At 32.2% G+C, this 22,137-nt stretch overlaps 1 protein-coding gene across 3 annotated transcripts in view; it reads left to right on the top strand.

The window, feature by feature from the left end:
- The window catches only part of XIRP2 (xin actin binding repeat containing 2), a 372,930-nt gene that overhangs the window by 315,693 nt on the left and 35,100 nt on the right, over positions 1-22,137 (top strand). For all 3 annotated transcript variants that reach the window (XM_031960527.1, XM_031960525.1, XM_031960526.1), the window contains one exon: positions 739-870. In XM_031960527.1, the coding sequence (XP_031816387.1) occupies positions 739-870 (132 nt within the window). The remainder of the gene's footprint in view (positions 1-738; positions 871-22,137) is intronic.

Below are 22,137 nucleotides of genomic sequence, written 5' to 3'. Positions count from 1 at the left end.
TTTGGGACTTTGATGACAAGCTCACTGAGGATTAATTTTATAATTAAATCCATTATTCTCATATCTACTAGTTTGTATACTACTATTAGAAGGTTTTCTAACAGATCGTAATATTCATTCAGATATATTAAAATGTATCCTATGGATAGCCAACTAAATATTCTAAGTAGTCCTTTGACTATCAAATATCTTGATAAATGAGAAAAAGCATTTAAGGGAAACTACTTCAATCAGTGCCTTAAATAAGAGGCTGTGAACTTATGGAATATTTTAATGCAACCCATCAATAATTGGTATCACCTAATAAAATGAAGAAGCACTAGTGGAAAAGTGGATAGATAGATAGTCAGTCTTGGAGTTATATTTGCAGTATGATCATAGGTATGTCATTTCATCTATTAATACCTCCAGTCAAGGGAAGCTAAAGTGTGCAATAGATAGAATACAGGCCCTTGAATGATGACAACCTGAGTTCAAATCCAGATTCAGACACTTACCACTTTCTAGTTATGTGATGCAGGGCAAATCATTTAACCCCAATTACCTCTCAAAAAAGGTTAAAAAGTTTTTTTTTTCCTTCTAAATTACAGATGAATTATGGATCAGTTTCCTACATTGATGGAATCATGGACTGATTCTACCATCCTCTGGATGGAAGGGGGGACAAAGGATGAGAACTCCTTCCAAAACCAAGATTTTTAACTTTTTTTTCTTTTCTTTTTTCCTATGTCACTTTAGATGATGGAGGAGTCTGAGACTCGAACAGTGCCAGGTGGCTTAGCCAGGGTGAAGAAACAATTTGAGAGAGATGAAATTGCCTCTTCACATAATACTTTTTCTCAGTACCAGCAGCAGCAAAGATTTGATCAGGTAATGCCATTCTAGATGATGAAATTGCCTGGGTAACTTTGGGGTGAAATGTCTTATTCACGTTCTTCATAAGAATCCTTAGGAATCACAGAATTAACTTTGCTAAAGGTTATTCTCCCTTCCATCTTTACTCATTAACATTATTTGCTCTTTAACAAAACTTGTTGTTTGTTTTTTTAGAATTAAGACAGGAGATCAATTTATTTTTAATTGATTTACTGAATTTTTATAGGATTAAGTTTTCTGAATGTAGTATTAACCACCATATACATTCATTAGTCAGTTTTGGATTTAGAGGTAACAATAATCTCAGAAGCCATCTGTTTCATTCAGTTTATCAATATTTATTTAATGTCATCTGTGTGTGCAGCACTAGCACTGAGGAAGATATAATGACATGATCCTGTCCCCATGTAACATATATTGTCAACAAATAGAATAGGACTTTCAACTGCTAGTAAATGCACTGAAAAACAATTGAAGGAGGGAAAAGTCCTAGCTCTGGCTCAGTTTTGGTCATAATTTATCATAACATTATCTATAACAAATCCACAGAACTTGAAAGGATATTAAGTCATTCAGTTTAAGGATCTTGATGTTTTCTTACTATTAAATTTCATCATTTTCTTTAAACAGATTAAAAAGTGTGGTGTAGAATCACTAAAATCACAAAATGCATTTTAAGTGTTTTATATAGAGGGTGGTTTTGCATTTCATTACTTCATTATTGTAGATCATAAGAAAAAGTGGTGCAGGAGATAATGATTTTCAAATTATGGGAGAGTTTATGCAATAATAACATTCATCACATTATACATGGCGCCATGGAAAATAGTAATTACATGGTGAACAGCTACACTTAGTCTAATACTTTCTATCTGAAAGATGATTTACGCAGATGAGCTTCAAGTTTTGTAGCAGAAATAAAAGGGGCAGTTGAAAGGTCACACATGGTCCTTGTTAGATTAGAAGATTAGAAGACATTCTTCTCTAAGTCCTTTACCCTATTTTTTTCAGTTACAATGGAATCCATAATATTGATGAAGAAAGTGTAATGGCAATAGCTTTACTTGGAAGTATAACACCTGCTAAAGTACATGAAGATTCAAGAATCATAGGATCATAAATTTAGAGCTACAAAGAATCTTTTCAGAAAAAGTGACTCAACACTAGATGAAATCAGTTTAAAAAATTGAATATTCTGTTAATCAACATTTTTTAGATGCCCATTATAGGCAGAACTCTGTAGATTGGTACAAAAGAAATGGAAAACACAGTTTTCATTCTTGACAATTGTTTATTTATATTTTTTCCACTGCAAAATTTTAGTGAATGCAATAAAATAAGTATGTTCAAACTCTATGCCAAATGTAGAAAAAAATACTAATACTTTTAACACAACAAAAAAAAAGCAAGCAAAGCTTCCTAATTTCTTTATTCTGTGCTACCCTTTTTAAAATTGCTTTTACTTTGTTCATTTTTGGTGGTGATACAGTAAGGTAAAGTTTCTGTCAGTGGAGAATACTAGCATATTATATTTCTATTTAATTTGTCTCTGCCCTGATTTCAGATTCATTGTTTTTGTAGTTTAAAATATTTGAGAAAAATTTCTCTGACAGATCTTTTCTGATTGGATATTCAATATTTGAAATTCTCTTAATATCTAATTAATTTATGATATCAGATATGGGAAACATTCAGTTTGTTGACATAGAGTAATTAATATTAATTGGAAAGTCAGGATTAATTAGAGTCAAAGCAAGAACATTTGTTTTGGGTTTCTGACAATATTTAAAGTCACAATTAGTAATAATTTCATAAGTTATAATAATTAAATCCAATCTGCCTCTTTCTTTTCTAATATACTGAAGTCAGATTTTTCAGTATAATTAGCTAACTATATTGTAAACACATGACTAGGAGATCAGCTCAGGTTCTAAACAAGTTTAAAAAATTAATCTACCTTCAAGCTTAAAGATGTTCTCAGCTTGCATATGGGTTAAACAGTTTTCAAATTCCTGAAAAGGAGTTCTAATGAACAAAAGGAAGTCAAAGGAAAATTGTAATAAGCTTGACTTTTCAACTTTTCGAAGCTATCCTTCACATTGTAGGTCTTTGTAATTACCTATAATAGTATTTGTCTAAGTACCCCTCAACCATTTGTAATATCAATTATAAATATATGTATATATATATATATATGGATATACATACATATACATATATACACATATATTTAATGTATGTATTTAAGAAGTTTGTTCTTGGAATATACATTCAATTTAATTCAACAAGCCCTGGACTAGAGATGCAAAAACAAACATTAAACTGATTGAGATCTTATGAAGCTTAGATTCTGCTGGAGAGATACAACACGGACTCATAGATTTAGAGCTGAGGAGGCTCTAAGTTTAGAGGCAACTTAGTTTAACCCTCTCACATAGAATCTCTCAACATACAGAGATATCCCTCAATCTGTCCTAGATCACTCATAGTAAATGAGAGAGACAAATTGAACCTAGGACTTCTAACTTTAGATCCGAGGAATTTCCATCAACGCTCCTTCCATGTAAGCAAACAAATGTAATACAAATTACTTTCAAGTAAGAAAGAGTGCTCACAAGTGGGTAAATCAGAAAGGACTTCCTTTAGGAAGTGGCACTTGGATTAAGCTTTGAAGGAATCAAGCTCACAGTTCCAAACAATTTAATCCTTTAGATTTCAATCAAAATCCCTATTTTGGAAGAGAATAATCAAGCCAAGACGAATAAAAATTCCATGAGCCTCCTCCCTGACCTTGTCTAGAACTTCAGTATCTTGATCCTTAATATCTATTAGCTAAATAAACTTCAAAAACCTGGAATGAACAATTCATTTGAAAAGCTCACTCAGAGAATTTTCTTGGAGTTCTTGCATCAGCCAAAATCAAGTAGAGGGAAAAGAAAAGGTTTTGTCAGAATCAGACACTCTCTTATCTGTACAGGGGATCTTTCTTTGCTCTACTCTAAAAATTACACCAGAACAGATATGAGATACACTCTGAAGTATTATTTTAAAAGAAATGTGTTACTGGGACAAAGCTGTCATCACTCCATCCTCTGTTTAATTTTTATTCATTCATGTGATATTCTCCCCTAGTTTTTTGGAAACTTATTTAGATACATGGCAGATTCTCACACTCAGGTTTGACATTCAGCTTCTCAAGTGAATGTCTTCCTTATTGTCTTTTCCCAAACCTGTTTATGCAAGTAAGGAAGAAGGCTGTGCTTATACATTTTGACATCCCAGAAGCCAGTTTCCCCTATTTTTCCCCAAAGAGGTGAAACAAGAAAGAACAGATGGAACTCCAAAAACCTTGGATATGTTCAGGCATTTAGGTGCAAAGCTTTGCTTAGGAAGTTGCTTTCATAGGAAAATTGCTTCCCTGACTGCATGTCAGAAGTCTGACCTTTGCTCCCTGTTGCCATTTTTGATGTGTAACTAGTGGGGAACTGACTGACAGTATGTGTTTTTATACATACATCTGCTGTTGCAGAAATCCTAATGTAAACATTAGCACCTGGTAAGATTATGTGGATTTGGTACAATCCCCAGAGGATTTTAGGTCGATAGAAAATAATTTTGACAGCTTGTGACAGATATAATCTGACATTTTTGTGTTACAGACTCTTTAAAAATGGCCTGTAAATATTTTTTTGACAAACTGAATATATTTTAAACTGCTAAATGCCCTCCCATAGCCCACCCACAGAGTTCATCAATTCTACCACACAAAACTCAGATGTGAGCAACAATGGAACAGAGACTTTTTTTTCAATGTATTCTACATATTAGAGTTCTATTTTAATTTAAAAGAATTTCCTTCCTTAAGAACAGAGATGGTATGATAACTTGGGTATATATAGATAGGTGTGTATATATATATATATATATATATATATATATATATATATCATATGATCTATTTGGGGGGGGGGGGGAATGAAGGTTACACATTATATTATGTCTCTGCCTTAAGTCTACCTTCTTCAAATTATGTGATCATTGGGAATACTTCTGTACTATTTTAGGAGGCTCTTATAATCAAAGATAAATTAAAGGTGGTCATACATACTAAAGGAACATCTTTTTTTGCTGTTCTGGAATATTTAATCATTTTAGTTCAGTTTTCAAAGATAAATTTGAAGGTCACCTTTCAAGGGAAGTTTTCTACAATCTAACTCTCAGAAATGTCAAAAGGTAAGCAAGGACCTCTTGGAATGCATGAGTGGAAAGGATGTGTATGAGAGACAATTTGACAATGTATTTGGGAGCTTTAGAGTGTTATTATGAATAAAGGGGGTGTGTTTGGAGAGAGGAGCAAGCAGATAATACGGCATTTGAGAGATGTTTTACTCAGATGTTTTTCGGTCTAGCTATACTATGCAAGAAAATAGTGAAATTAATATGTGATTCATGGCAAGCATAAGAGAAAATGCGAGTATCCTTTGAGTAAGTGAGAAAGTGTGTTGAAGGACATTGATTTTTTTTCTTTCAGTTCCAAAGAATATAGTTTTTTCAGCTTGATTTCTTAGGTACAATTGGGGTGTTCGAAAGGGGAAAGGAAAGCCCACTGGTTCCTGAAATTGGTACAATGAAGATACATACTCTTCTTTAGCAGCTTCTAAGGAAAACCTCTGAAAACTATTAAAAATATGTTGCCATCAATATTCAAGGAGGCTTTACAATGTACAGGAGACTGCATTAATAGCTAGAAATATAAAAATAAGAGGGAAACTAGGCACTAAGTTAGAACAGCTGACATTCTAATTGGTGTAAGTATTTCAGAAGTATTTATTAGATATAATTCATAACACCCTCCCTTGGGAGAGTATTAATTACTATTTCATTTTATTTTTATTTTTCCTCATAATTTAATATTTTATTTTTCCTAATTACCTATAAAACAATTTTAACTTTCATTTTTAAAACTTTGAGTTCCATATTCTCTCCCTTCCTCCTTTTCCATTCCCCCAATGGAGAAGGCAAATACAAAATATGCAAAACATTTCCATGAAAGTCATGTTGCAAAAAAAAATAATATATATATATATATATATATATATATATATATATATAGACACATAATTATCCCCCACCCCCAGAAAAATAAAGTTTTAAAAAGTTGTATTCTTCAATCTGGACTCAGACACAATCAGTTCTTTCTTTGTGTATGGATAACATTTTTTTTTTCATCATAATTCCTTCAGAATAGCCATGGATCACTGTATTGCTAAGAATAGCAGTTATTCACAGTTGATCACCCCACAGCATTACTATTCTACACATTTTACTTTTCATGAGCTCATGAAAGACTTTTCAAGTTTTTCTGAAAGCATCCTGTTCATCATTTCCCATAGAACAATAGTATTCCATCATAATTATACACCACAGTTTTTTCAGCCATTCCCCAATTGATAGACATCCCCTCAATTTCCAGATCTTTATCCTGTGAAAAGAGCTGCTATAAATATTTTTATACACGTAGGTCCTATTTCCTTTTTTAAAATCTCTTTTAGGATATATGCCTAGTAGTAGTATTGTTAGGTCAAAGGGTATGAATGATTTTATAGCCCTTTTAGCATAGTTCCAAACTGCTCTTCAGAATTGCTAAATCAGTTCACAATTCCACCAACAATGCAATAATGTTTCATTTTTTCTAACATTTATCATTTTCCCTTTTCTGGCCCATTAGCCAATCTATAGTACCTTAGAATTGTTTTAATTTTCATTTCTCCAATCAATAGTGAGTTAGAACTTTTTTAATGTGGATATAAATAAGCTTGATTTGTTCATCTGAAAACTATTCATATCTTTTGATCATTTATCAATTAGGAAATAGCTAATTTTTATAAATTTGATTCAATTACCTATGTGCTTGAGAAAAGAGCTTTTCATCAAAGAAACTTGCTTCAAAATTCTTTTCACAATTAATATTACTAATTGTATTTCCTATTTATTTTATTTTTTCTCTTATTGCACCCTGTCCATCTTTAGAAGTGTTTTGTTCCTCAACCAACTCCTCCCTTTATATGCTCTCTTTTCTATTACCCTCCCCACTTCTTGTATTATCTTCCCCTCCTACTTTTCTGCAGGATAAGATAAATTATATATCCATAATGAGTGTGTGTGTGTGTGTGTGTGTGTGTGTGTGCGTTATGTCCTCTTTGAGCTAATTCTGATTAGAATAAGGTTCACCTATTCTCCCTCTCCTTTCCCCCTTCCCCTCCACTGTAAAACTTTTTTGTTACCTCTTTAATGACTTATAATTTATGCTATTCTATCTCTCCTTTTCCTTTTTACCTAGTACATTCCTTTCACTCCTTAATTTATATTTTTAGATATTATCCTTTCATATTCAACTTACACCTGTGCCCTCTGTCTATATATATATTCCTTTTAACTGTCTTAATTAAAGTTCTTATGAGTTACAAGTATCATTCACACATGTAGGAATATAAACAGAATAAACTTAGTAAGTCCTTTCTGATTTCCCTTTCCTAATTACCCCTTAATTCTTCTCCTGAGTCCTGTTTTTGAAAATTAAATTTTCTTTTCAGCTCTGGTCTTTTCATCGCAAATATTTAAAAGTCCTCTATTTCACTGAATATCTATCTTTTCCCTGAAGGATTATGTTCTTCATAGATATTCTTGGATAATCTTAATTCCTTTACTCCCTGGAATACCATATTTCAAGCCCTCTATTCCATCAATCCAGAAGTTGTTAAATCTAGTGTTACCCTGATTGTGGCTCCACTATATTTGAATTGTTTCTGAATGTTTGCAATATCTTCTCCTTTATCTGGAAGCTTCTGAATTTGTCTATGATAGTCCTGGGGGTTTTCATCTTGGAATCTGGACTCTCTCTTAGGAGGTGATTAGTGAATTCTTTCCATTTCTATTTTATCCTCTAGTTGTAGGATATCAGGATAGTTTTCTTTGATAATTTCTTGAAAGATGGTGTCTAGGCTCTATTGTTATCTTGGCTTCCAGATAAATCCATAATTTTTATTTTTTTATTTTTATTTTCAATAGTATTTTCCCAAATATCATGTAAAAATAGTTTTCAACATTCATTTTTGTAAGATTTTGTATTCCAAATTTTTCTCCCTTCCTCTCTTACTTCCCCCCCTCTCCAAGAGAGCAAGTTATCTGATATAGGTTACATATGTACAATTCTTAAACATATTTACATATTTTCATGTTGCATAAGAAAAATCAGACCAAAATGTAAAAAAATTAAGGAAACAAACAAACAAAAAGGTGAAAATATTATGCAGTGATTCACACTTAGTATCCATAATTCTCTTTCTGGATGCAGATGACATTTTTTATCCCAAATTTATTGGGTCACCTTGAATTATCACATTTCTGAGAAGAGCCAAATCCATCACAGCTTATTATCACATAATTTTGTTGTTACTCTGTACGATGTTCTCTTAGTTTTGCTCATTTCACTTAGTATCAGTTCATGTAAGTCTTTCCAGGCTTTTCTTAAATCAGCCTGCTCATCATTTCTAATAGAACAATACTATTCCATTATATTAATATACTATAGTTTATTCTGCCATTCTCCAACTGATAGACTCCATTCAATTTCCAATTCCTTGCCATGACAAAAAGGGCTACTACAAACATTTTTGCACATTATCAGTCCTTTTCCCTTTTTTAAAGATCACTTTGGGATAGACATACAATAGTTATACTTCTAGATTGAAGTAGACCAATAATTAAATTATTTTTCAAATAGGTCATTTTTCCAATGAAATATTTCTATTTTTTCCATTCTTTTGGTTTTATTTTATTGTTTCATGATCTCTCATAAAGTCAGTTAGCTTCAGTTTGCTCAATTATAACTTTTAAGGAATTATTTTCTTCAGTGAACTTTTATACCTCCTTTTTCTTTTGGCCAATTTTGCTTTTTAAGGAATTCTTCTTCTCATTAGCTTTTTTTACTTCCTTTGGCACCACTCATTTCTTTTCCTAATGCTTCCTCTACCTCTTTTACTTGATTTTTAAAATTTTTTCTGAGCTCTTTCATGTCCTGAGACCAATCTCTATTTTTCTTGGTAGCTTTGGTTATAGAAGCTTTGATTACTGTTACCTTCTTTTAAGTGTGTATCTTGATCTTCCTTGTCACCATAGTAACTTTCTTTGGTCAGATTTATTTTCTATTGTTTGCTCATTTTCTCAGCCTATTACTCGGCTTTTAATTCTTTGCTAAAGTAGAACTCTGTTTCCAATGTAGAGGGTACAATGTCCAAGCTCCAGGGGTTTTGTGCAGCTGTTTTCAGAGATTATTCTTGGGACTGTAAGTCTTCAGTTCTTCCAAGGTGGTATAATCCAAGAACTGTGTTTACTACTCTCCTAGCCTGTCCTCTTGTCTGTGAATGGATGACCATAAGCACTCTTTTCTGGCCTGGAACTGTGAGGAGGGTTCCCAATCCATTCCAGCTATAAATTCTAGTGTGCTAGTGCTTTCTCTTTCCTCTGATTATGAGCCAGGACTTCATCTTGCATCTGAATATGGACAAAACAACAGAGTCCTTCCTCAATGCTAGTAAATGAACCTTCCCCCATCTTCTGTGGATTGAGACCCCCAGGATAAAGGCCCTGGACTGATATTTTTAAAGAGCCAAGCACTAAAACTTAATGCAACCAACATTTATTACACACTATGTTGGATGCTGGGCACTTGTCCAGTTACTGGGTCAAATATAAAAAAATGGCACAAATGCTGCCTTCAAGGAGTCTACTTGTCAAAGATGGTAGAGAATATTAATTCTTTTTAACAATTAGCAAATTTTCAACTTTTAAGAATAATAATAAGAATGTTTTGCTAATTCTCCTTCACAAATCTAGAGGCCAATGACCTTTTATCTTTGGATTGTCAGTCAATCTCTGGTAGGTGTATTTAAGTAAAAAAGGGCAAGATAAGATTTATTTTTCATTAATTCAAACTGGAATCTCAAAGACCTAGAAAATTAAAGGTGATGACCTTTACCAATTATAATTCAGAGAATAAAATCAGTAAAAAGAAATATCTATTAACCACAATGTCCCATTCCAAAATGGTGTTTCTAATAGAATTTTTATAATTTGATGGTTTGGACTTCCTTCTCATCTCAGATAAATTTGACAGACATTCATGAAATGCCTCCTCTCTGTAAAGTACTGGATAAGGCACTGGGGATAGGAAGACAGATAAGGTACAAATTCCACTCTCAGAAAAGTTATAATCTATTGGCATAGTGAGAAGCATGGACATAAACAACTAATATAAGACAATGCTAAGGATAAGTGTAATAAGAATTTAGATGAAGGAGAGGAGGTAGCCTGAAAAATTAAGGCAATGAGCAACTTTAGCAGATAGAGAGAAGATGGAGAGGATCCACTGCAAGAGAAATTAAGATAGATATCATGGCCCAGTGAAAAGAATACTGGGTTTGTATTCATTAGACATGCTTTCAAATCCCAGTTCTGCCACTTATCTCTGTGAACTCAAACAAAAATTTAAGGTCACACATATCTTTATAAAAAAAATCTTTTAAAAGTTCATTTATTTTTAACATTTTAAAATTGAGTTCTAATTCCTTCCCCTCTCCTTTTTTACCACTTCTTGAGAAGGTGGTACTATTGAGAAGGTAAGCAACATGAAATAAATTATACAAGCAAAGTCATACAAAACATATTAGGCATTATAGCTTTAACTCCATGCTCCTAATGGGACAAGATAAGAACAAATAATTAAAGTATGTGAAGGAAAAGATTATGATATAAGATCCAGAATGTAGTTTGGGCTAGATTATAGAGATCCTTGAATTCCAGAATCAGGAATTCGTGCTATATACAGTAGTGAAGATCAATGGAAAGGTTTTCAGCAGAGTAGTGAAATGGCCAGATTGTATTTAATAGATGACATAATTTTAGAAAGAAGTTTCTCAACTATTTTCTTCAGTGTTATTTCCTCAATAAAAAGTAACATTTTAAGATTTACAAAGTACATTCCTCAATAGAAATCACAATATGAGTTTTGTAAGTTTTCTTCAAGGACATTCCTTCTGTTTGTATTTTCTTTTCTTCTGACAAATGGCTCAAAATTTTATGACCTTGCTATTCTGAAGCAGATCTTCACACCAATGAGTGGAGAATTTCTATCTATAGAAGTAGGATATATTGAATATCTATTCACTAATTAGTGACAAATTTATCTCCATCCAGAATCTTTACCTGCTTTGGGAGAAAAAGGCAATGTACAAAATCCCACAAAAGTGATTGGACTTGGAGTGACAGTGATCCTTTAGTGAATTTTCTGCTATTCTAATTCATGCTGTTTTCAAGTTTATTGTCTCTTGATCACTTAAGTTATCTGAAAAGCCATATTTTGTGAGGATTGATATAAAAATAATGGTCCATCCCTCTCCTCCTACCTTGTGCTATCAAAAGGAAAAAAAAAAGATTCTACTTTTTGTAGGAATAATACCCTAGCTTCTTGACTTTTCATGGATACTGTATTCCAATATTTCTTTTTCAAAAATGGGGATCCAGCATCTAGGGAATGAATGGAAATGAAAGCATGTCACCAAAAACATTATAAAAATGTACATATTGCAACATTGAGCAATTATCTATAGCAGGGAAGAAGAATAAAGTAATTAAAAATTATTGACTCCTTTATATATTGTCAAAGCATGACATATATTTTAAGTTCAGGAGCCTACTTTGATTAGGGCCATTTTGTCCATAAGTAAATTGGAATATAATTTTACTTTCCATATTTCTTTTCTTATCATGAAACTGGTATCAATGAGTATTTTCCTATATTCACACCTCTAAGCTTCAGATTATTTAAACTAACAAGTGATTCGTTTTCACAGTAGAACTATAAATAATACTGGCTTTCCTAGTAATGCTACTTGTTTATCTTTGCAATAAGCATAGCCTACTGTTCATTTTTAATACGTGTGTATCATTATATGTATACATGACTATATGATATACACGAAAACATCTATTTGTGTTTATACATAATTGGAAAAATATTATATTGTCATTATATTTACATTTCTTTTTAATTTAATGATTTTTTAGATATCCTAACACCAGTATCTTCAACTATCACTTCACAAAGATCTATTTCTTTAGAGTTTACATCTCTAATTCTAACATTTCTTTTTTTAATAGTGTTTTTTTTCCTAATTATATGTGAAGACAATTTTTAGTATTCATTTTAGCACTGATTTTGAGTTTCACATTTTTCTCCCTCTTTTTCTTTTCTTCTTTCTAAAACGGTAGGCAATTTGAGATGGGTTATATATGTGCTCTCATGCAAAACATATTTCCATATTAGTCACAGTTGTAAAAGAAAAAATAGATCAAAAGAAAAGAAAACAAAAAATAATTAAATATTTTTTTTTGGTTAATATGCTTCAATCTGCATTGAAAGTCCATTGGTTCTTTATCTAGATATGGATAGCATTTTTCTTCATGAGGCTTTTGTCCTTGTCTTGGATCTTTATGTTGCTGAGAAGAACTAAATAAATCATCATTGATCATCACACAATGTTGCTGAGCTAGGATCCTAGCATATGATGAAGTCAGTTGGGTATTTTTCATGCCGCTCTTTATCCAGAGCATGATGAGACCATGTTTTAGGAGACTGGTGCTGATGGCTGCCCATTTATTTAGGTGCCTGTTTGCTTAGACATCCATAAGGTTGGCATCTATCCTTTTGCCCAGGACAATGCTCTATCACACTGGGGCTTAGAATCTCCCACTAGATAACTGAGGCTAGGCTTGTTGCTGGCTTACTGGAATACTAACTGTTCTGGACTATGCTCCCTTGCAGAACATTCCTGCCTATTTCCAAGTTTCTTAAGCTAAAAGATTGTTTCAGCCTATCTTTTTGCTGCTTCTGCTCCTCGAGGTTTTGTATTGGGGGATTATTTTATGATTGTTTGGAGGTGAATATGGGTGAGTTATAGCAATTTACTGCTTACTCACATCAGCAACTTAAGCACAACTTGTCAAGTTAAGATCCCTTGACATTTGATTCTAATATACTTAAATGTATTATACTTGTATAATACTTTAGTGGCCATTAGTCCTATTCATACCTCCAAAGAATATCCACTAAAATATACCTAGCAAGTAGTTTTATAGCCCCAGTTTGAAATCATTCAAAGATGGGAAACAGATATCCTCTACAATAGGATTTTTTTTTTTTCTTTAGACAGTGCTAATTATTAAGAAATTTTTCCTGGCATCAAACTTAATTTTGCCCCTTTTCAACTTCCATCTTTTGTTTCTGGTTTTGTCCACTGAGGCCAAACAGAACTAGTTCAACTCTTCAGCCAAATATTTGAACATCCAAATTATCCACACCGAGGATTCTCTTTCCTCCAAGCTAAACTACCCTACTTCCTTCAATGTGCTTGGGTTGCAACTCCCCTCATGCTTTACAAAAGGGGTACATAGTTTTTCCTCTCTCTATGAGTTATTTTCCCTCAGTCTACCTTCATGATAACAGGCTGAGTGAGGTTCCCAGGAGGTACTGGTTGCTGAAATTCAGGGATCTTATGGTACTAGGGGTAACTGGTGACTTCTTTTAATACTGTAGCTATGAGCCCCTAGTGGTATATTTTCCATAAATAATTCAGCCACTATTAATCAATCTTAATCAAGATATTTACTGAAAATACAGCTATTTACATAATATTTTACACATAAATTTCTATCAGATTCTTCCCATCAACGTGAATAATCATGTGGAAGATGGGCATTTATTTAAAATCCCAAGTTAATAAGATATACATTATGGGAATACATATGGCCCAAACAATTTAAAACTTTAGAACTATAGATTTTGATAGCCTCTTCCTATCTCAAGAATTGTTAATAAAAAGCTACTTAACAAAAGTAGCTTCTATGTTGAACAAATTCTTCCATCTCTAAGGTGACTTGATCCTCACTACTGAAGTAGCACCTCCCTGAGCATGACATTTCAACTAGATTATTCAATCAACTGGGCTGCTTTTCTGATGCTCCACTTATAATCTGCTCCTTTATTCATCTGTGTGTGCTCTTTAAGTATTACTGTAGTATCTGTCACTTGTAGCTTTAGGCTTAGCAGATGCTTTCAGTGGAAATAATTTTATTCTCTTAGAAAAAGGCAATGATTGGAGTGGAGGAAGGTAGAGAACCAAAATAATATGGTATCATGGAAATAACACTAAGCTTCTTAACACAATTTCTCTTAAAAGAAATAGAAAATACTCTAAACTAAATTCTAATAGGGAAATCCAAGAAAAATCAAAGTGAGTTATATTTCCAGAACAGGTCAGCATAGGGTGATGGAGAGATCTGCAGATACTGGGAACAGGAACTTTATATCAGGTAAAGAAGAGTTTCCAGATTTATGCAAAAGGACCTCAGCCTCACAAAGGATGCAAGAACAGGTTCCAGCTGGGAGATTTTTTATTCACTATCTGGTATAAGTTCAGACCCAAAATTAACTAGGGAGGCTACCTCTGCCAAGAGAGGTGTTTCAAGGTGAGGTGCTTTTGCAGACTGGACAATATATAAAAGAGGAATAAATTCAGAAGCAAGCAGCAGCAGTATGAATCACCCCTAAGGAAGGTCTCATTTCTAATCAGAAGACTAGTATGATGTTAGCAATAGAGTAACCAGGGTAAGACTCCTAGACCAAAGGAAAGCCAGAAGTTCTATCATTTTGAATCTGCAGAACACTTCAGCATTTTGATATTGGCTGAAACTAGTAGTAGTAGTATCCTGAAATTTTTGATCAAAGGTAAGCCCATAAGAATGTAAAAATTTAGGAACTCTGTTCAACATAATGACCAGTAGTGAGATCAGAGATTTTGGAAGGTAGTATGGTGAAATATGTTAGCTACTTCCAGATAGTGAGGTGATGAACTCAAAATGTGAATCAAGATGTATTTTTTTTTAAATAGCCAATGAGGCCATTTTGTTTAATCGACTATACATGTTTGTAAGATGTTTTGTTTTGTTTTTTTTAATTTTAGTTTTATTTCCTTGACTGGAATGAGAGAAGGTGGTGAGAGGAAGATAAAGCAGATCTTTATTTGAAAAAAAAAAAAGTTAAACAAAAATAGAATGGTCTTTATCTTAACATTGTTAACATGTTAATTTTGCTCCTTTGGGCTGGATTCTTATTCTCCAGATGTCAGCAACAACAGGTGGCAATGTAAAGAAATATAATCTCTTTTCTTTTTCTGTCACCTTTTTTTCCTCTTCCCTTTTTCTATCTCTTCCATTTCTCTGTATTCCTCATATCTCTTCTTCCTCTTCCCAGAAACACGTGGCAATAGAGAGCAAAGTATATCCTCATGACTACTTTTTAGCAGCAGGTGGAAGTAGAGAGAATTTCAAACTTTGATCAACCAAAATCTGCTTGACAAAAAGTGACTACATAGCTTTGACATAGCTCTGAAATCAGTTCTTTTACATGAACCAGTTATTGTTTTTATTCATTATTTAGATTCAATTTTATTTTTAGGTTTATATTTCCTCTTTCTCCCTTCCTCCTTTCATTAAGAAATCAAGAAAAATAAAACTGTTGCAAACAAAACAAATTCCTCTATTATGATGCCATAATATATATAGCATATCTTCATACATATACATATATATATATCTTTATGTATATCTTAAATACTTTAATATTGCATTTTTAATCTGTACTCCGAATCCTTCACTTCTCTATCTGAAAATAGATAGCATATTTCTTCATGAATTCTTGAAATTTTATTGATCATTCTGTTCATCAGAATTTCAAAATATTGCAAAGCTGCTTATCTTTACATTATTGTTGGTATTATTTTTTTCTGATTCTTCTCATTTAATTTGATATCAGTTCATGTAACTATACGGTTCTCTAAAATCCCTTTTTTATTTCCTAAAGCACAAGTTATTCCATTATATTTATATACCATAACTTGTTCACCCATTGACCAATTGATTAACATTACTTCATTTACAATTCTTTATTACCATTAAATTGTAAATTTGTTGTAAATATTTTTCACATATGTGTCCATTTCTTATTTGAATTCTTCAGACACTGCAGTAACACTTTTGTGTCAAAGGGAGTCCACGATTTAATAGCTTTGGGGGTATACTTACAAATTGCTTTTCAGAATAACTAGACAGGTTCAGTTCTACCAACAGTACAATAATATGCTATTTTCCTACAGGACCATTAGCATTTATCATTTTCCTTTTATATCTTTGTTGACAATCTGATATATTTGATGTGGTATCTCAGAGTTGTTTTAGTTTGCATTGCTCTGATTATTAGTGATCAAGATCTTTTTTTTTTCCTTATAATCATTCATGAACTGGGGGATTTCTTTTTTCCATATTAATCTAAATTAATTTCCTGCATATTTTAAATGTGCAATCTTTGTTAGAGAACTTCTCTTTTAATTTTAGCTGAATTAATTCTGCTTTCACATAAACTTTTTTTAAATTAGGTAATCAAAACTGTGTACTTTATCTCCCATGATCTTTTTTATCTCTTGTTTGGTCACAAACTCTTTGCCTATTCAAAAATCTGATGGTTAATTTGTTCCATATACCTTCATTTATGATATCATTCTTTTGCTAAATCATATACCTATTTTCAAGTTGTCTTAGATATTGTGTAAGACGTTAGTCTATATCTACTTCTACTAGACTTTTTTATAGTTTTCCTAATAGTTTTGTTGAATAATGAGTTCTTACCCCATTAGGTGGATTTTAGAAATATCACACATTAGGCTACTGTCCTTACTTGTTTCTGTACATTTTGTTCATATTCCATTCCACTTTTTACTCTCTTTATTTCTTACCCAGCACCAACTAATTTTGATGATTACAGTTTTGTAGTAGAGTTCATGATCTACTTTGATAAGGATCTCCTTTTATATCACTTTAAAAAAAAACAATTCCTTTAATATTCTTGATTTTTATTCCTCCAGGTGAAAGGGTGTTATGTTTTTCTAGCTCTATGAAGTAATACTTTGGTGGTTTGACTGATGGATTAATAAACAATTAAACTGATTTATTATTTTATTTTTTTATTATATTGGTTCAATCTACCCATAAGGAATTTATATTTTTTAACTTATTTAGATATATCTTTATATCAAAAGTATTTTAAAATTGTATTCATATAATTCCTCTGTGTCTTAGAAAGTAGACTCTTAAGCATTTTAAGCTACTTGTAGTTATTTTTTTAAAGCTCTTTTAAAAAAAATCAATCAAGTTCCATGTTTTACCTTCCCTGCCTGTATCCCTTACTACAGTTGAGAACACAAGAAAAATAAAGCTTATTGTGAATATGTGGAGTTAACCAAAATGCATTTCCACATTGGCCATAGTCAAAAATTATGCATCATTCTACATTCTGAATTCTTCACCTCTCTATTTGAAGGGATTTACGTGTTTCTTCATTAGTCCTCTAGAATTCTGTTTGGCCATTATGCTGATAAATATTCAGCACAATAATATTCTATCACATTTATATGCCATAAACTATTTGTCCATTCCCCAAATGGTAGACATGCCCTCAGATTCCCATTTTTTGCCTCTTTAATTAGAGATATGAATATTTTTCCATATTCTAAGAATCTATATTACTTAACAAATCTACTTCTTAACACATCTACTCCCTCTTCCCCTATTTCCCCTTTTCTTTCTCTTTCCTCTTTAAATGACATATTTTTCTACACAACTGTGTATTTGTGTACGTAATTCTTCCTTCTTTTGATCAGTTCAAAAGTTTAAGAGTCAATCATTCCCCTCATCCTGTTTTCCTTATATGTATGGAGGTCTACTTGTATTCTCTGATAATGTAAGGTAATTTTCCCAAACCTTCATTCCCACCTCTATGAATTTCTCTTAATTTTTTCACATTGTTTTCTTATGATCATCGAAATATAACAGAAACACTATCAGGAGTTGTCTAATTAGATTCCTTTTTTGGACCCTGTCAAGAGCAGGGTTCTGAGGGGATGTGTCATTTCTCCATATTTAAAAGTTTATCCTCATTTAATCCTTTATCATTATTCATTCACACTTACCTTTTTATGTTGTTCTTCAATTCTGTGTTTGAACTTCAAAGTTTCAATATACCTCTAGTCTTTTCATCTGTAATGCTTGGAAGTTTTCAATTCCTACTAAAAGTATATTTTCTCCTATAACTTTATATTCTGTTTTTCTGGGTAAATTATTTTGGGATATAGGTTCATATCTCTTGCCTTCTGTAATATCATACAATAGTTTGCTTCATTATAGAGGAAGGTACAAAATAGTGTGTGATTTTGACTGTGGCTCCTTATCACTTTAATTCTTTCTTCCTGACTATTTGCAAAATTTTTCTTTAAATTGGAAGCTCTGGATTTTGGTTATGATGTTCATTGAGAATTTTTATTTTGAGACTATTTTCATAAAGTGCCCAGTGGATTCTATCTGTGATATTTTACTTTCTAGTTCTAAGAAATATGGACAATTTTAGTATTTCTTGAAATATGAAGTCGACTCTTTTTTGCCACAATTTTCAGATAGTCCAATGATTCTTAATTATTTTCTCCTAAATTGATTTCCATGTCAGTTGTTGCTAAGGAATACTTCATACCTATAATTTTTATCAGCTTTTTGACTTTGTTTTGTCATGTTTATTTCCTCAAAAATTCATTGTCTTCTCTTTGGTCCATTCTAATTTTCAAGTACATGTTGCTTGAATAACGTTTGTACCTCTTATGCCAAAGTCTTAATTCTCTTCCCAAATCTTTCTTTTATAACTAACTTTTTTTCTAATTTCTTTCTCAAAAACTTTTTTTTCTCCAACACTAGCTGTGTTTTTCTGTGAGATAGTACTTGAAGATGTTTTGGAGTAATTTAATTTATTTCTTCCAGGTTTGTGTTTTGATCATCTCTGCCAGTATCATAGCTCATTATACTGTTTTTTTTTTTTTTTTGGTTACCCATTCTTCCAACCTACTTTCTGATCTCATACTTCATCTGAGGTATAGGTCAGGAGCCTACATACTTTTAATATTTCCAAAATGTTCTGATACAATAAAGAGTTGGATTTATGTCTTTGAGTTCTTGACTTGGGTTTGGACTCACACAAGAATATACCACTGCTGGACTCTGTACCTATCAACCAGCTATAAAATTGTAATGATTCAGAGTAGCAAAATAGTAGAATCACTTTTGCTCTGGGATGCTTGCTTTGGTTAATCCCCCTGTTGTCTGTTCTAGATCTATTAAGATCCTGTGCTGAGTCTGGATTCCTTCACAATAGTTAGCCTGTGCTGAAGACTAAAACTACTTCTGAAGTTAGATCAACAGAGTTATTTATTTTTGCTTCTAAACATTTTCATCATTCAATATGCAGCTCAGGACCACTACCACTCCTGTCCAACACCCCTAGATACAGATTTCCTCCTGATTCTTCATTGACTCTGTGACCCAGAATAGGTAATAAATAGCAGAGTTCCCAGATGTCATCTGTTTCCACATCTTCCACTGGTTCAGGATCTCTCTGAGACCTTTTCTAATTTTAGAGTACAGTTTGATTTTCTTTCAGACACTGAATGCTGGAATATTCTGCACAGGACATTTCAAACCAGACCTTGTCCCTAATGTCTGCAGAATTATCTTTGTCTCTTAAACTGGAAACTGATGCACCATGATTTTTTTTCTTGGATTTTCTAACCAAGATTCAGTTTGAAATGTATTAAGAAAACTGAGGTATACGTCTTGCTATTCAGCCATTTTGATTCCTCTCAGTATCTTTTTGCTACATTATCTGGGTCCTACTTTATCTTATGCTTAGTAATCATTTTCAGGTATTAAATCATAATCAGGGAACATACATTTGTCTTATAATCATAAAATAGCTCTGTGTTCATATTGAAAATTCTCCAATTTTGCATATATAAACAAACTATTGAGACACAAAACACTGATATAGACTGTCATGTTCATTTTAAAGTTCTGAGTTGTAGTTTACAAAGTAACTGAAGCAGACAATTCAGAAAAGATTTTTTGAGAACAGTGAGACTTTATTTCAAACTACAGTCAAGTTTCAACCCCTCATATCATATGGCATGGACTCAAAGCTCTTTACCACACTTGTTGCCATTCTCTAGAGACTTTCCATGCCTTAAACTGTGAGAACCATGTACATAATACTCCAGAAATGATCTGATAAGGTGAGAGTATGAAAGAATAATCACTTCTTTATATCTGAAAAGAATTTCTCTAAATGCAGCCAAAGAAACCATTAATTTATTTGGGTAATATAATTTCTGGGCTACCAGGCTTCCTCTATCTTATATTTACAAAGTTAATTTTTTGAACCCAAATGCAAAATATTAATTACATTTATCTGGATTGAATTTCATCTTACTAGATTCAATCCAATTACTTTTGAGATTTCTTTGGATCTGTCATTCAATGTGTTATCTATTGCTCTCAGCTTTGTGTCATTTGCAAAATTGATGAACACACCATCTAGACTTTTATCCAAGTCTGGAAGAAAAGTATTCAGTAGTATAGAGACAAAAACAAATATCTGGGAAGTTCTGCTGAAGATCTGTCAAGTTGGAATGAAGCCATTAATGACTTTGGGTCCAGTTATTCAGTCACTTGAAAACCTCTCTAATTGTATCATCTTGTTGACATTTTTATATTTCCCCCTCAAGAATAGTATAATCACTTTATTAAATGCTTGGCTAAAATATAGGGTAAAGATAGCCAGATCTTTTTGGAATAAATCTTTAGTATTTTAGTCAGAAAAAGGAAGGAATTTTAGTCTATGACATTGTTAATGGGTTCATGGTGATTCTTTGTAATCACTTCCATTTTTAGATATTCATCAATCTTCTTTAAAATTATATTTTCCAGAATTTTCCTAAGATTAAAAGTCAAGCTTACTAGTATATAGTTTTCATTTTTTTTTATCCTATTTTAAAAAGAGACAAGACCTTCTTTGAGAGCTTTGATAGCTCTCATATTTTCCATGGTTTTTCAGATAATTATAAACAATGGCTCAGTAATCACATCTGTCAGTTCTTTTATTACCTGAGGATATAGTTCATCTGGATCATATAACTTAAATTCATCAAGAGAAACTAGTTGATCTCTTATCATCCTTTTCTTCTTCTTGGGCATCAAATCCCCATTAGGCATTTTATTCTGTCACTCTCTACCAATATAAAGATAATTCAAAATAAAAAGGGTCAAACAAAATAAAAGTTGAACAGAACTCGTTTGTCTTTGTTGTCAATTATCATTGTCCTATTTGCCTCATGCAGTTTTACTATCCCTTTGATCATCTTTTTACCATCATAGCTTTAAAAATAACCAATTTTATTGCTCAGCTTCCCCCAATACATTCAGTTCATTCTAAACTTTAGCATTCTTGATATGATATTAGAGTATCAAACCATGTTCTTGTTTTCATTTCCTTTACCTAAATTCACTATATTTCATATACACATACACATGTATGTATGTATATATTTATATGGATTTGTATATATATATATTCTATATGTATAATTATATGTATATGTATATAGAGATATATAATCTACATTGGTGAGATCCCTATATATTGTCATCAGTTTCTTTAAACCTTTTCCATTTTTCTAATTTTTAGCATTATTTTCCTTTATGTTTTTATAGTTTCATTCTTGAATTTCCAATGTGATCTGGCCTATCTTTAATTATATCAGTTTTTGTGCATGAAATCTCACCTGTCTTTTCTGAATCTTTGAAGCTTGATTTCTTTTTGTCTTTAAATATCATGTACATGTCCAATTCTTCTTCCCTATTAGAAATTCTAGGAGGGAGTAGTCACTTCCCTTTAAATTAATAATCATTTTCAACCCATTTATTCTCTATTATTAAGAATAATACATACTATAGACTTCCTATAGTTTCCTCTCTACCTTTCATATGATTGAAGCATTGTTAAAGCAAGTCAGAAAATTATTAGCTATTTTGATGTTGACAGAGAGAGAGTATTAGAGCAAATCTGAATTATGGAATTCACCCATTACTATCATGAATCTGGGTCAATGTTTATGACCCATTCTAAATATCTAGTCTATCTCCATTTCTTCTTTCTACTGAGGGATGTAGAAGAAGGTAATCTGTGCACAGGACAGTAAACACAGGCAAGAGGGCCAA

This window comes from Sarcophilus harrisii, chromosome 3, assembly GCF_902635505.1.
Source record: "Sarcophilus harrisii chromosome 3, mSarHar1.11, whole genome shotgun sequence".
NCBI classification, from domain to species: domain Eukaryota; kingdom Metazoa; phylum Chordata; class Mammalia; order Dasyuromorphia; family Dasyuridae; genus Sarcophilus; species Sarcophilus harrisii.
The sequence above is the reverse complement of the archived record's forward strand: the minus strand, read 5'-3'. Positions and strand labels throughout refer to the sequence as shown.